Consider the following 12596-nt stretch of genomic DNA (forward strand, 5'->3'; position numbering starts at 1 on the left):
GACAATGTAAGTGACATCACCTGTGTCCTAAATCCTTAAGAGAGTACGAACCTGCTCACCAGTAATTTCCAGATTATTCTAGGAAATATTAAGATTTTCTAACACAAAATTGGTTATGTGGTTTGTGGGGTTTGGTTTGGTTGGTTGGTTTGGTGTTTTTTTTAATCTGCATGCTTTTATACAACCATAATTCCTTGGACTACTGCAAGCTTTGCAATTGTATTAGAAAAACACACGCAACAAGATCCTTCAACGCAACCATGCTGGATGCTCACTGGACAGCCCAACTTCAGACCAACTTCTCACACCATCTCTTTCCACTTACATTTTCGTGTTTCATGTGCTTCAGTAGCCGCAGCTCTCGGTAGGTCCTTTTGGCGTGTATGATAGACTGAAATGGTCGGGACAGCTTCTTTACAGCCACACGCAAGCCAGTTTTTGTGTCAAAGGCAGAACTATAATAAAGAGTAATCAAATTATCAATATTCATTATTAACAAACACCTTCATATCTACACTTAGCAACCCCAGACAGCGACTATCTGGACACTGAGTCACAGTCAACACCATTTCTCCATTTCTGCAAGGAAATTAATCTCTAGGCATCCTGGTCCACAACCTGCACCCCTGCCCAAAATCCCCACACATTTACACAACTGTTGGTTTCTACAGAAAATGTTTAAAAGCTCAGTCTTGTTCACATAGTAAAGTGAGGTTTTGTACAAAAAAATAAATGTTTATGGCTCTTCTGTGTAAAAACAGTTGCGGTCCTAAACATAAATACGGCAATAAAACTGTGGAGAGAGGCAGACTACTTGTAACTATTATTTGTATTCCTAAACACATTTTCATACACCATACCATCACAAAACGCTATGCTCAAGACAGTATCTTTTGTGGTTTAAGTCTGTACGAAAATCCAAGGCCTGTGCCCAATAAAATCAACTACGACGACTGTTAATCACAACTGAAGCTGAAATCAAACCTCTCTGGTAGATCACATCTAATTCTAAACTTCTGTTACACAAAAATGCATGAGACTAAATGATATTTAGCTGTACAGTACCAAAACTTGTCCCTTTAGCAGAAACTTCTACATCAAACCTGCACATATAAAAAATGTTTCTTCCTAGAACCCATGAAAACGAACTCCATCCTGTTTGGTAACTTTATATAGAGAGAGTTAATATTTCGTACTCTAAAATCCTCTTTTGAAGTAAGTCCTTACACAACCTATTTATTTATACTATTAAGAAGCAAAAGCCTGATACTTTCAAAACTACCAAGAATTAAACACACGAAGAACTATGATAAATTTCTGATACACTGCATAAGATCTTCCAGAGCTCAGGGCTTATATGCGAGGAACTAAAGAAACGTAGGTATTTAGCTGTGAACCAAATTACTCCTCTTTCTTCTCTTCTTTGATGTTCTTATCTAAAACAACTCTAGTTTGTCAAAAAGAGAGGAGGAGGAGAAAGAGAGGATGTGAAATCAAGGTTACACTTGATTCAAGATGATAAACAATGGGAAAGTACAGAATGGAGAAAAGTCAGAGAAAGACCTTATTTGTTTATTTTTCTGCTGCATTTTGATCCAGGGACAACTCCTGATTCCACTTACAAGTGAGTATGCACTAGTTCTTGATAAAGATCAAGTGAAAAGGAAAGCTACACCGTTCTCAATGTAAACTGTGAAGCAGCTTAACTAACAGAGAGTTCAAAACCAACCATAAAAGTAGTCCTAAAAGGAAACCACAAGTGCACACACAGCCTTCATCCCTGCCAAAGAAGCTATCTGAACTAAGTGTACTTGTCATTTATTTTTAAGGCAACTAACTGGAATTAACTTGCAAAAAGACTCCTCCTCTCAAAGTTGCTCACTTCCAAGGAACTTGCTCTATGAGGTTTACAAGAAATAGAAAACAAAACACAAGCTTGTTTCCACGAACAGCGATCCCTGCCCCGGGGCCTGCAAGAGAATGAAGAACCCTCCATGCATGAGGGAGGCAGAGCATCTCCTCCTCTAGGAAGGGGCACCTGGATTCACACCGTGGAAAGAGCTCTCTGGAAAGGATCTGAAGACACAGCTAGGCAGAAGATCACAGGAGCAGCAAACTGTCGCAGCCGAGTTACTCAAGCTAGGCCATACTGTCTCAGAGAACGCCTGTTACCAGCCTCTTCCACACGAGCTATCCTTCACACCTCGCTCAGCCTGGGCAGACAAGAGAAGCCATTAAGCATTGATTTTTCAATCTTCATTTCAAATGATCCACAGCAAGTCTTCACACACCATCAGAACATCGATACTTACACTGCAACACTCTAGGAAACATAGAATACAATTTTTTTTAAACTTCAATACATCATTTTGCAATATACAAACATATCTAATTCAGACTGCAATTATATGGCAATCTTTTCATGATATTCAAGGTGTTTTCTAGGATTTAGAGCAAAAATCAGATTAGTCATCACAAGTCAACACATGTTACTGTGAATTAGTCATGAATCTTTACCAGCTTTCAAACATTTCAGGTACAAAAGGCAGCATACACCAGTATCTCTTTCATCCTGAGAGGGAGGGGATCCCCTGCATATTAACCCCCTTCACGGTGACACAGTCAGATTTCTCTCTTGGTTTCCACAAGATTCCCTTCAGAGAAGACTCCAGAGCCACCAGACACAACATCAGCTATTTCAGTGTCCAAAGGAAATGCAATGTCACCTTCTTTTCAACGCTGTTTCTGGGGTCGTATCAAGTCGTTGTTCTGCTGTAGTAGATGTACAGCCTCCATGGAGAACCGCAACCAGCAGAACCGCGAAACTGTTTAACCAGCACAATGTCATTGTGCACAAGCCCAGGAAAGAAAATTTTGTTTTACTGCACATTTGCAATCTAGAATTGCTCTTGAAGTCAGAAGAATTCTATGTTCGGTCATGTTTGAGGCCCAAAGATTATTTCCCTGCAGATACAGGCACGCCGAGTAACTTTCTGCCAATACAGATAACCGCCTAATGGCTTTCCTGAGTACGGAACGCAGAGCTACAGAACAGCTGTCATGCTGGAGAACGTTTTAAAGAACACTAAGCTGGCTTTCATCACAGACTTAAAACAGCTGCATGACACTGATCATCTTTCAGCTAAATAAGTCCAATTGGGAAAAAATTGCATGATCCACTATTTTAGACCCCTTTTAAAACAAGATCAGTACAAACTCAGAATTTATCACAGCTTCCACGTTTTTTAGCCTCTTACATAGTATTGCACTACAGCACACCAACTGCATCCATCTCATCCTGAGCGAGCTGAAACTACAATTCTGAGCTACCCTGAATCGAAACCAGAACACAAGAGCCAGAATAAAACAACTATTTTAAAGAACCTATCCACTGATTAGCTTGTATCTTCTAAGAAGTAACACGTGAAGTAGTCTGAAGTACTGACATATGCACAGAATTACTTAAGGGTACAATTTATTTAAACATTAGATATCAAAATGTTCATTTTTGTACAAAGACTATTTTGCTAAACAGTATGCTGCTCATCGCTAGCACCTATGCAAATATGTGCTCACACTAATTTCATTTCTTAATATATAAAGTTCCCACAAAGTTCAAAATACTTGCCTTTGCTTTCAGAGCTCTGCTCAGGGCTTTTCTGTGCGTGCCCATCTCCTACTTGATCCCCCTTCTTCACGTGTGTTCTGCTAACCCTACCTGTACGGCTGCTTCATCCCACTCACTTCCATAGCTCTCTTCGTATCACTCCTCACCTCTCTACCATATCTTCCTGGAGAAGCAGGCACCTGACCCTCCAAATGCATGCAAACTTTGGAGGCATTTGCACGCTTTGATAAGGGATTACCAAGCCTAAAGGTGCACATTGGCAAAAAACCAAAATAAATCCACAGAGGAACTGTTACTACAAAGGTGATATTTAAGGCTGATATTTCATTTCCTCTGGAGCCTGATGTTTTAAAAATTTCTTAAATCCACTGTATTCTTCTGTTGGTTTAAAGAGAGGGGAATTATCTCAGTATCATCGTAATACCCAGGAAATTCAGAGTCAATACTGGTACAACTGTGGGTCAAAATGGGAAGAAATCCCATTTTGGAATTTTGGAAGGGCCATATAACCTCACAGTCTACAAACAAAAAAAGCTAAAAACTTCTTATGCAAGATTCTGAGGAAGACTGAGTCTTGGCTGTTCAATTCCTTTCCAAATTAAATAAGGCAATACAGATAACCTGCAAAACAATCAAACCACAAACCTTCTTTCACAAACATATCAACACAGCACACGAAGAACTGCTGCAAGAAATACAACAGCAAAGCAAAGTCCTCCGAGTGCAACAAGTCCGCCTGCACAGCGTTTTGGAAACTGGTGGCAAAGATCGTCGGAGCATCTGCTTGCTTAGCTTAGAGCTGGCTGAACTCACGCCGTTCGCTGAGCCTTCCCTCCAGCACACCACAGAAATGCAGCGATCCTCCAGCTAAACTGTGAGTCACCAATCGATCCCATCTCCACCCGACACCTTCCCACTGCAAGATGCTGCATTAGCTAGGCCCCTCTCCTCCTCACACGGAGTATTACAAGCCTGGTACTTCAAGAACCCACATGTGTGTTGGTGCAGACCTTGTTACAAAATCCTTTCCATGCAAAAGACTATGCTGTATAAACAAACAAAACTGTTGCAAGAATAAATGAAATGGCATTTCACACAACAGATGTCACAGCAATCGTTACATGACTTGGTAATGAACAATCTGAGGATATACATCAACGTTTCTCGAAGCTTTGGAACTGTATCCCTACTTGCATCTCCACATACTCGCAGTTTTTGAAAAACATCTCTTGAAAAATACCCAAGTTGGCCGTTTGAACCTCCTTCTTCCAATACCGCACGCAACACTTCTGAAAACACTGGAATATCTGCCTTAAGTTTAAGCACATACCTTGGGTGCCTTCAGCTGCCTGCAGAAAACGCCCCTCTCTCTCCATCCACTGACTACGATAAAGCCAGGTTCTCTCATGAGGGTGTTCCGAGTCATACTCGCATTAGACAGTTAAAGCAGCTGCAGCAGACAGCTCCATAGTCAAAATGATTCATCTGCTGGCTTAATTCTTTCTATTAATTTTTCCCCCCACTTCCTAGAAATTCCTCATTTTTAGATGTCTCATCTTGACAACTACATAAACAACAGAGCATTATATTACATTCTAATGTAATAATGCAGCAGACACACATGAAAGTCTATTTAACCATTCAGTTGAAGGGTGGTTAAACCCCCAACAATTTACTAACCCAAGACAGAGGTACACCAAACGCAAAGTCTCAGATTAAACTAGGGAACTTTTCACTGGGGAGAAAAATCTCAGAAGGGGCAGAGGCCAGAACAAGTCATTGCAGGAATATCCTGAATACTATGCACCACCACTGGCAGCTTAATAAAATTACATCTATATGCAAGGGGTCTTGGTTGTTGGTTTTGTTTTTTTAATTCTGACACACTGTCCATATCACTAGCCTTTCTAGACGGTATCTTTTCTGAAACATATTTTTAGAAGAACACACAGAAATCCATTAACGTGGACTGCAAAAAGACTCCTGTGCCACATGTCTGAGATTGCTTCCAACACAAAATTGTTTCATCTGGTCTGAACACAGTTGCACAATCCTTGAAAGTTTTGACACAGCAAAACAGGAAATTCATGATGCAAACTCCTCAGCTCTTGGTCATGAAAACAAACTTTGGAAGTATTACACGCACAACGGAGATTGCAGGGAGGGGGAGACAGAAGAGGAATGGGCTGGACGGTGTAGGGTCAACCTTCCAAACACACAGGACAAGGCACCGAGCAAATTCATTTCCCATTGCATTCAGGGAGTTACGTAACTCCGCGGCACTTCCAGGGTTATTTATCAGCTATGGCAGCAAGGCCCTTCTTTCACCAGAACTAAACCCATCTGTGTTTAAAAAAAACAAACCACAAACCAGCAAGTACTTTGGTTCATCTTGCTATTAGTATTGAGCAGCCTTTGTCTTTTATGAAATGTAAGCATCTGCACACTTGAGGCACAGCATTTTTAAGAAATGCATGTCACAAGCTGAATTTACCAACAATTTTGTAACAGTAGGTTAAGAACAACAGAGAACTTTATTTGCTTAAAACTGCAGCACATGCAAAGCCACTTCTTTTCTTTACTGGGAGAGTTCAACATGCATCCCTCTTCATGATATAAACATAAGATAAATTATATTCCTGATTCAAATTTGCATATTATGTTAATGAAAAAATCTGCATGCCTGCTCCAATACAGCAGCAGAGCAGATGTGTAATCATTCTGCACCCGTATTTAAAAATTCTGATCACACTTCAACAGACCCAAAGAACAGAGAATAAAACCCAGAACATCCGTGTGGAAGAGATTTCTTAACACAAGGACACCGTGATCTGCGAACACTTTTATACAGCTCTACCATACGAGTGCTCAGTCTAGAGATAAAACCGACTCGAATAAAGACAAGGCTGTAAGATTGCACAATGCACGCAGCCCAGTTAATTTACGTTTAACGATCCAACTTCCTTCAGGAGAGAAACTACAAATTCAGGAAGCGTTGTATTCTGCACGTGTAACCTGTCCTATGTTTTGCTCCTCTTAGGTAAGCGTTAAAAACTAAACCCTTATCTTCAAGCCCTCCGTGTTTCTGCAGGTCTTGCACCAGGACTTTACTCTCGCAGGCACCGCACGCCGCAGCAATTCGGTCATTCTGCAGCAATAAAACAAGTTTTTCCTCTGCTGATTTACTATCGCCAGGGAAACACCAACACTTGTGAAGCCACTGTTACAAGTCAGGGACGAAAAACCCGCCCTGGCAGCCTTCCCTCTACCCTCCCTGCCTATCAACAGATTCCAGTTAAATATCTAATTGCCTCCAATATAATCTATCCTTCGGGTCCAGAAGGAAACTGGGACGAGAGCTGCCAGGCCCTCAGCTCTGCAGAGCCGGCTGCGGGGGCCCTGCCAGCCTCCATCCCCCGCAGCTGCGAGCAGGCCCGGTGAACGCTGCCCACAGGAGCTCACTGGGGGCGGGGGGGGGGGGGCCGGGACACGATTATCTTCCCCTGCAAAAATGCTCCCAGTGCCACCTGCCATGTGGTGCAATCCCCGCCGCATTCCCAAGGCAGGGCTGCGGCTGCCCGGCAGCAACCCCGCTGCACCCGGGAGGAGAGTGGCTCCTGGCAGGGGCTGGGGGAGAGCCGGGGGGAGAGAAACCCCCCCCCGAGGAGAAGCCAGCCCCGCTCGCCTCCCGCCGAGCCCGGCTGCCAGCCGCAGCGGGGCCCCCGCAGCAGCCCGACCTCCCCCCCGGTACTCACCAGACGGAGCCGTAGGCCCCGGAACCGACCGGGGAGAGGTTCTGGTAGCGCTCGGGCACCTCCCACACCGTCTTGTTCAGCTCCTGCCGGTAGAACTTGGGCCGCTCCTGAGACATCTCGGCTCCGGAGCCCGCCCCGCCCGGCCCGGCGGGAGGGGAGGCTCTGCCCGCGGCTGCAGCAGCAGCAGCAGCAGCACCGCCGCCACCTCCTTCTCCTCCTCCTCCAGCAGCACCGGCGGCTTCTTCCTTCCTTCCTCCCTCCCTCCCTCTGTCCCCGCCTCGCTTCTCCCCCGCGGCAGCACCGCCCTCCCTCACACCGCCGCCCGCTGGCCGCCCGCCCGCGCTCCCCCGCCTTCACCTCACCTCAGAGGGCGGGCGGGCGGGCGCGGCGCCGGGGGGTCCCGTCACCGCCTCTCCTCTCCTTCCCCCCCTCCCTTTCCCTCCCGGCTCCCTCCGTCCCTCCCCGGATCGCCAGAGGCGGGACGGCCCCGCGGGGCGGAGCGGGGTGAGGCGAAGCGGGGCGCGGCGGGGATCGGGCGGGGCGGGCGGGAGGGAGCAGGCGACGCCACGGCCACTGCCTCCGCCCACAGCCCGGGCTTGGGCCCTCCCGGGGGCAGCGGGCCGCCCTGCGCCCACGCCCCCGCCGCGACAGCGGAGCCCAATCCCTCGTCGCGACAGCGCTCGCGAGAGCCGAGGGCAGAGATGACCCAATATGGAACCAACGCGGCGGCCTCTCGCGAGAGCGGCCCCGCGGGGCGGAGCGGGGGGAGGGGGCGGTGTGAGGGCGGGCCGGGGCCTGAGGGGTGGTGAGGGGGGAGTGAGGGGGAATTGGGGCTTTTCGGCCCGTTTTCCGGCTTTTCCTGGGCCGTGCTGGGTTTCCCCCCCCGGGGCGGTGCCTGAAGGGAGAAAAGTAAAGGAAAACAGATGAAAAAACGTGGGTAAAGCGGCGCTGCTGCAGTGAGCTGCCCGGGGGGGGGGCGGGGGGGGCTGTCCCTCAGGCTGAGCGCGGCTCTGGCGCTCCCGGAGCCGGAACAAGGCAGCGGTAACGGCTCGTCCAGACCTGGAAGGACACTGCGTTCCCTTCCAGAGCTCTCCCTGCTCCATTTCCCCGTGTCCGGATCCTGCTGTGTCTGTGTGGGGAGAATAAACTGTTTCTCCATGCTGTCACAGCACCTGCGGTACCAGAGCGATGCGTGTGCTTGTGTTCAGGCTGAAGGCTCGATGGTGATGAGGGGCCTGGAGCATCTCTCCTACGAGGAAAGGCTGAGGGAGCTGGGCTTGTTCAGCCTGGAGAAGAGAAGGCTGCGAGGGGACCTTAGAAATGCCTCTAAATATCTGCAGGGTGGGTGTCAGGAGGACGGGGCCAGACTCTTTCCAGTGGTGCCCAGCGACAGGACAAGGGGCAACGGGCACAAACTGAAGCAGAGGAGGCTCCACCTGAACATGAGGAAGAACTTCTTCCCTCTGAGGGTGACGGAGCCCTGGCCCAGGCTGCCCAGGGAGGCTGTGGAGTCTCCTCCTCTGGAGATATTCCAGCCCCGCCTGGCCGCGGTGCTGTGCAGCCTGCTCTGGGTGACCCTGCTTGGGCAGGGGGTTGGGCTGGGTGACCCACAGAGGTCCCTGCCAACCCCAAACATTCTGTGATTCTGTGATTTGGACAGGCATACTCTCTGCTGGATGAAGAAGTGGCTGAGTGGCCGAGCGCAGAGCATGGTGGTGAATGGAGTTAAACCCAGCTGGCGTCCGGTCACGAGTGGTGTTCCCCAGGCCTCAGTTTTGGGTCCGGTCTTGTTTAACTTCTTTATTAATGATCTGGATGAGGGGATCGAGTGCTTCCTCAGTGAGTTTGCAAATGACACCAAGTTGGGTGACAGTGTTGATCTGCTGGTAGGAAGGCTCTGCAGAGGGATCTGGACAGGCTGGATCGATGGGCCGAGGCCAACTGTATGAGGTTCAACAAGGCCAAGTGCTGGGTCCTGCACTTGGGTCACAACAACCCCACGAAACGCTACAGACTTGGGGAGGAGTGGCTGGAAAGCTGCCTGGTGGAAAAGGAGCTCGGGGTGTTGGGTCGACAGCCGGCTGAACGTGAGCCAGCAGTGTGCGCAGGTGGCCAAGAAGGCCAACGGCATCCTGGCTTGGATCAGGAATGGTGTGGCCAGCAGGAGTAGGGAGGGGATCGTGCCACTGTACTCGGCACTGGTGAGGCCGCACCTCGAGTGCTGTGTTCAGCTTTGGGCCCCTCGCTACAAGAAGGACATTGAGGGGCTGGAGCGTGTCCAGAGAAGAGCAGCGAGGCTGGTGAGGGGTCTGGAGAACAAGTCTGATGGGGAGCAGCTGAGGGAACTGGGGCTATTTAGTCTGGAGAAGAGGAGGCTGAGGGGGGACCTTATCACTCTCTACAGCTTCCTGACAGGAGGGTGTAGTGAGGTGGGCGTTGGTCTCCCAAGTAACTAGCGACAGGACGAGAGGCAATGGCCTCAGGTTGCGTCAGGGGAGGTTTAGGTTGGATATCAGGAAAAATTTCTTTCCTGAAAGAGTGGTCAGACATTAGAACAGGCTGCCCAGGGAGGTGGTGGAGTCCCCATCCCTGGAGGGGTTCAAAAAACGTGTAGATGTGGCACTTGGGGACATGGTTTAGCAGGCATGGTGGTGTTGGGTGGATGGTTGGACTTGATGATCTTAGAGGTCTTTTCCAACCTATGATTCTGTGATTCCATGATTAAGGGCTGCAGGTTAAGCGTGTTTTGGAGTGGAGCCCATGGTTTCCTCACCAGGTTGTGAGTACAGAATGTCACAGCAAATAAGTAAGTGTTAGGGGTTTGTGTTTAAGGCTGCTTGGTTTTTGATCTCAGGCTTGAGGAAGATGAGTCTCCTTAGCAGTACCGTGCCAGACAGACACGTTCCCATGGGATATGGAAGCCTTCTTCTAAAACATTGGGCTTCCCATGACAAAACCCTTCTCTTTACACAGCGTAACAGTGGGACCCTGTCCTCTGCTGCTGTGAGTCACCGCTGAAGTCCAAATAACAGGCATGCACAGCTGGAAGTTACCACTGCGTGCATCTAAAAAGTAACTATTTCCAACTATTTGCAAACTCTAGCTTCTTGTTAGTTTTGCTAGTTGTATTACTGTGCCTTGAAGAGGTGATTGTGCTCAGAGATGTCACAAACGGCTATGTCTTCAAAAGCTGATGAACAAAATGGCTCTTAAACTCATCTCTGGAAGACCTTGATTTATCTCCTCTGCAAAAAGAGGGAGAATGTGCCTGAAGGATGGAGTGTGTTTGAATTGTGTTTGAGGCATGTCTACTATGAGCTCTCTCTCCTTCTGCTTCTTCAAGGAGAAGACTTAAAGCTCGATGAATTTTTTTGCAGGTTTTGATATTTTAAACTTAGATTGCATTCTGAATAGACTCTCAACTGCTCACTCACAGCCTTTTTCTATTTCCTCTTTTCTTTCTTTCTTCTGCCCATAGCCAAAAAAATATGTTCCTACATGTCACCACCCTTCTTGTGTGTACTTTCACTTGGTACGTCTGGATTTGAATTGTTTTTCTGCCTTAGCTGTCGGTATGAGAGCTTTGTCTTAGATCCGCTCTTGCACTGGACCTTTACTCAGTATTCACTGTGGAAACTCACATCTTACCTACTCTGAGTGACAGTGATTGAATACAGAGCTCCTTTGTCATACTGAAAGTCTAAGGGATGGGAGTCACACATTTTGAGGATTTAAAAACCTGAATGATATCAGATACTGATTTTGTACAACAGGTTGGGGCATTTGTACAGCCTCAGATTTAGTTGCGCTCTGTATGATTCAGACTAATCTTTTTCCTCCAGGACTGGAAACAAGTAGAATTCAAAGAAAATTTCCTCAGCTGTGGTGAGTTTACAGAGAGGGATTGTATTTAGTTCCCTAAACACGGGCCCGCTTTTGGGAATCGCAGGATTCAGGCTGATTTTTCCTACAGAGTAGGAACAAGGCAAGTTCCAGAAGGAGCCAGTGTTCCTGCAACTGGTTTGGCAATCGATCTGTTTGATCCTAAGAGCAGCACGTCTTCCATGGATTTCGGTCTCGAGCCATGTTTATCCCTGCTGTAACTATTGGCTCCACAGGAGTTCTGCTGGGATGGACTGATCACGGATCATACTTTTTATTTTGGTTTTGGTAGATACTTCAGACAGTGACCCTCTTTCTTTCTTCCGGTCTCACTGCCAAGAAAGAGAGCGTTCATTGTGGTCTCCAGCGTTTGCTGTTCCTCTGGTTTTGACTGGCTGTGGTCGGAAGGAAAATACGGCAGCAGACAGCGATACTGTTGGTACTTACAGGCTCCAAAGAGAAATTCAGACTGAGGAGCATTTACAAGCACACTTTGAAAGAAAACTGTCCTCCACCATGGGTGGAGCACTACCGATCCCCCGAGAGAACAGATGGCTACAGTGCAGGTGAGTTCTGTGCCAGGGATTTATCAGCTGTAAAGAAACTAAGCAGACTCTTCAAGCCCGAGTGTAATAAAGGTTCTAGCTTTCCCACAGCTGGTAATTAAAATGTTGAACTGCACTGATTGATAACCAAAGCAGTACACCCAGCTACAGCAACTCACACCTGAGGTGTGCAAGATCAGCGTAGTGCCATGCTGCCAAAATTGCTATTTGCAATCTGCAAAAGTGTCTGTTCAGGACTGTGACAGTGAGAGGGATGTGTACAGATACCTCTCTGTAAAGAGAAACTGCCAATGCTTGTAATTCCCGCCAGTGCTTCCCTCAGCCCAGCTGTCAGACACAGGCTTTCATTTGCCCTTTTCTGATTTATACCTTTTGGTACTTTCTGAAATTTCAAGAGCCTTTTTTCTGTTCCCTCTTAGCTGGCGACATGGCAAGTTGCGTAATGGTAAAACTGGGATTGACTGAACTACTTTGGCATTATTTTGGAGCTGTGTTGCTGTGTTCTTTGAGGAGAGCGGGTGAGGCTAGGGTACAGATAAAGCATTAATGCTTCCACAGCCTCATTTTCCCATCTGCCAAAATTCTCTTTTGGGCATTATACTGGGAGTAGGAGCATCTCTTTTGCCAGAGGAGCCCTGCAGGCTCACCAGAAGGCAGTCTTTGTTGGCAGCATAGAAGAATTCCTGATGTTCTTCCAGCAAGGCAAATATGATGAAAAATAGGAAGCCCGTTCATCAGCTTGCTTTTTAGTTTTGTTTGTCTATG

The 12596-nt window shown here is 47.5% G+C and overlaps 2 protein-coding genes across 4 annotated transcripts in view; one reads left to right on the forward strand and one right to left on the reverse strand.

Moving 5' to 3' along the window:
- Positions 1–7806, reverse strand: part of MAPK14 (mitogen-activated protein kinase 14) — a 25754-nt gene extending 17948 nt beyond the window's left edge. The window contains exons 1-2 of one of the 3 annotated variants that reach the window (XM_075443207.1): positions 7384–7806; positions 326–455 (exon numbers count right to left, since the gene is read on the reverse strand). In XM_075443207.1, the coding sequence (XP_075299322.1) occupies positions 326–455; positions 7384–7499 (246 nt within the window). In that variant the 5' untranslated portion in view covers positions 7500–7806. The remainder of the gene's footprint in view (positions 1–325; positions 456–7383) is intronic. The other 2 variants (XM_075443206.1, XM_075443205.1) reach the window with 2 other exon arrangements.
- Positions 7656–12596, forward strand: part of SLC26A8 (solute carrier family 26 member 8) — a gene marked incomplete at its 5' end in the record, with an annotated part of 23264 nt that continues 18323 nt past the window's right edge. Inside the window, 2 exon segments of the mRNA XM_075442906.1 lie at positions 7656–7887; positions 11558–11831. Of these exon segments, the coding sequence (XP_075299021.1) occupies positions 7656–7887; positions 11558–11831 (506 nt within the window).

This window comes from Opisthocomus hoazin, chromosome 25 (assembly GCF_030867145.1).
Source record: "Opisthocomus hoazin isolate bOpiHoa1 chromosome 25, bOpiHoa1.hap1, whole genome shotgun sequence".
Lineage (NCBI taxonomy): Eukaryota > Metazoa > Chordata > Aves > Opisthocomiformes > Opisthocomidae > Opisthocomus > Opisthocomus hoazin.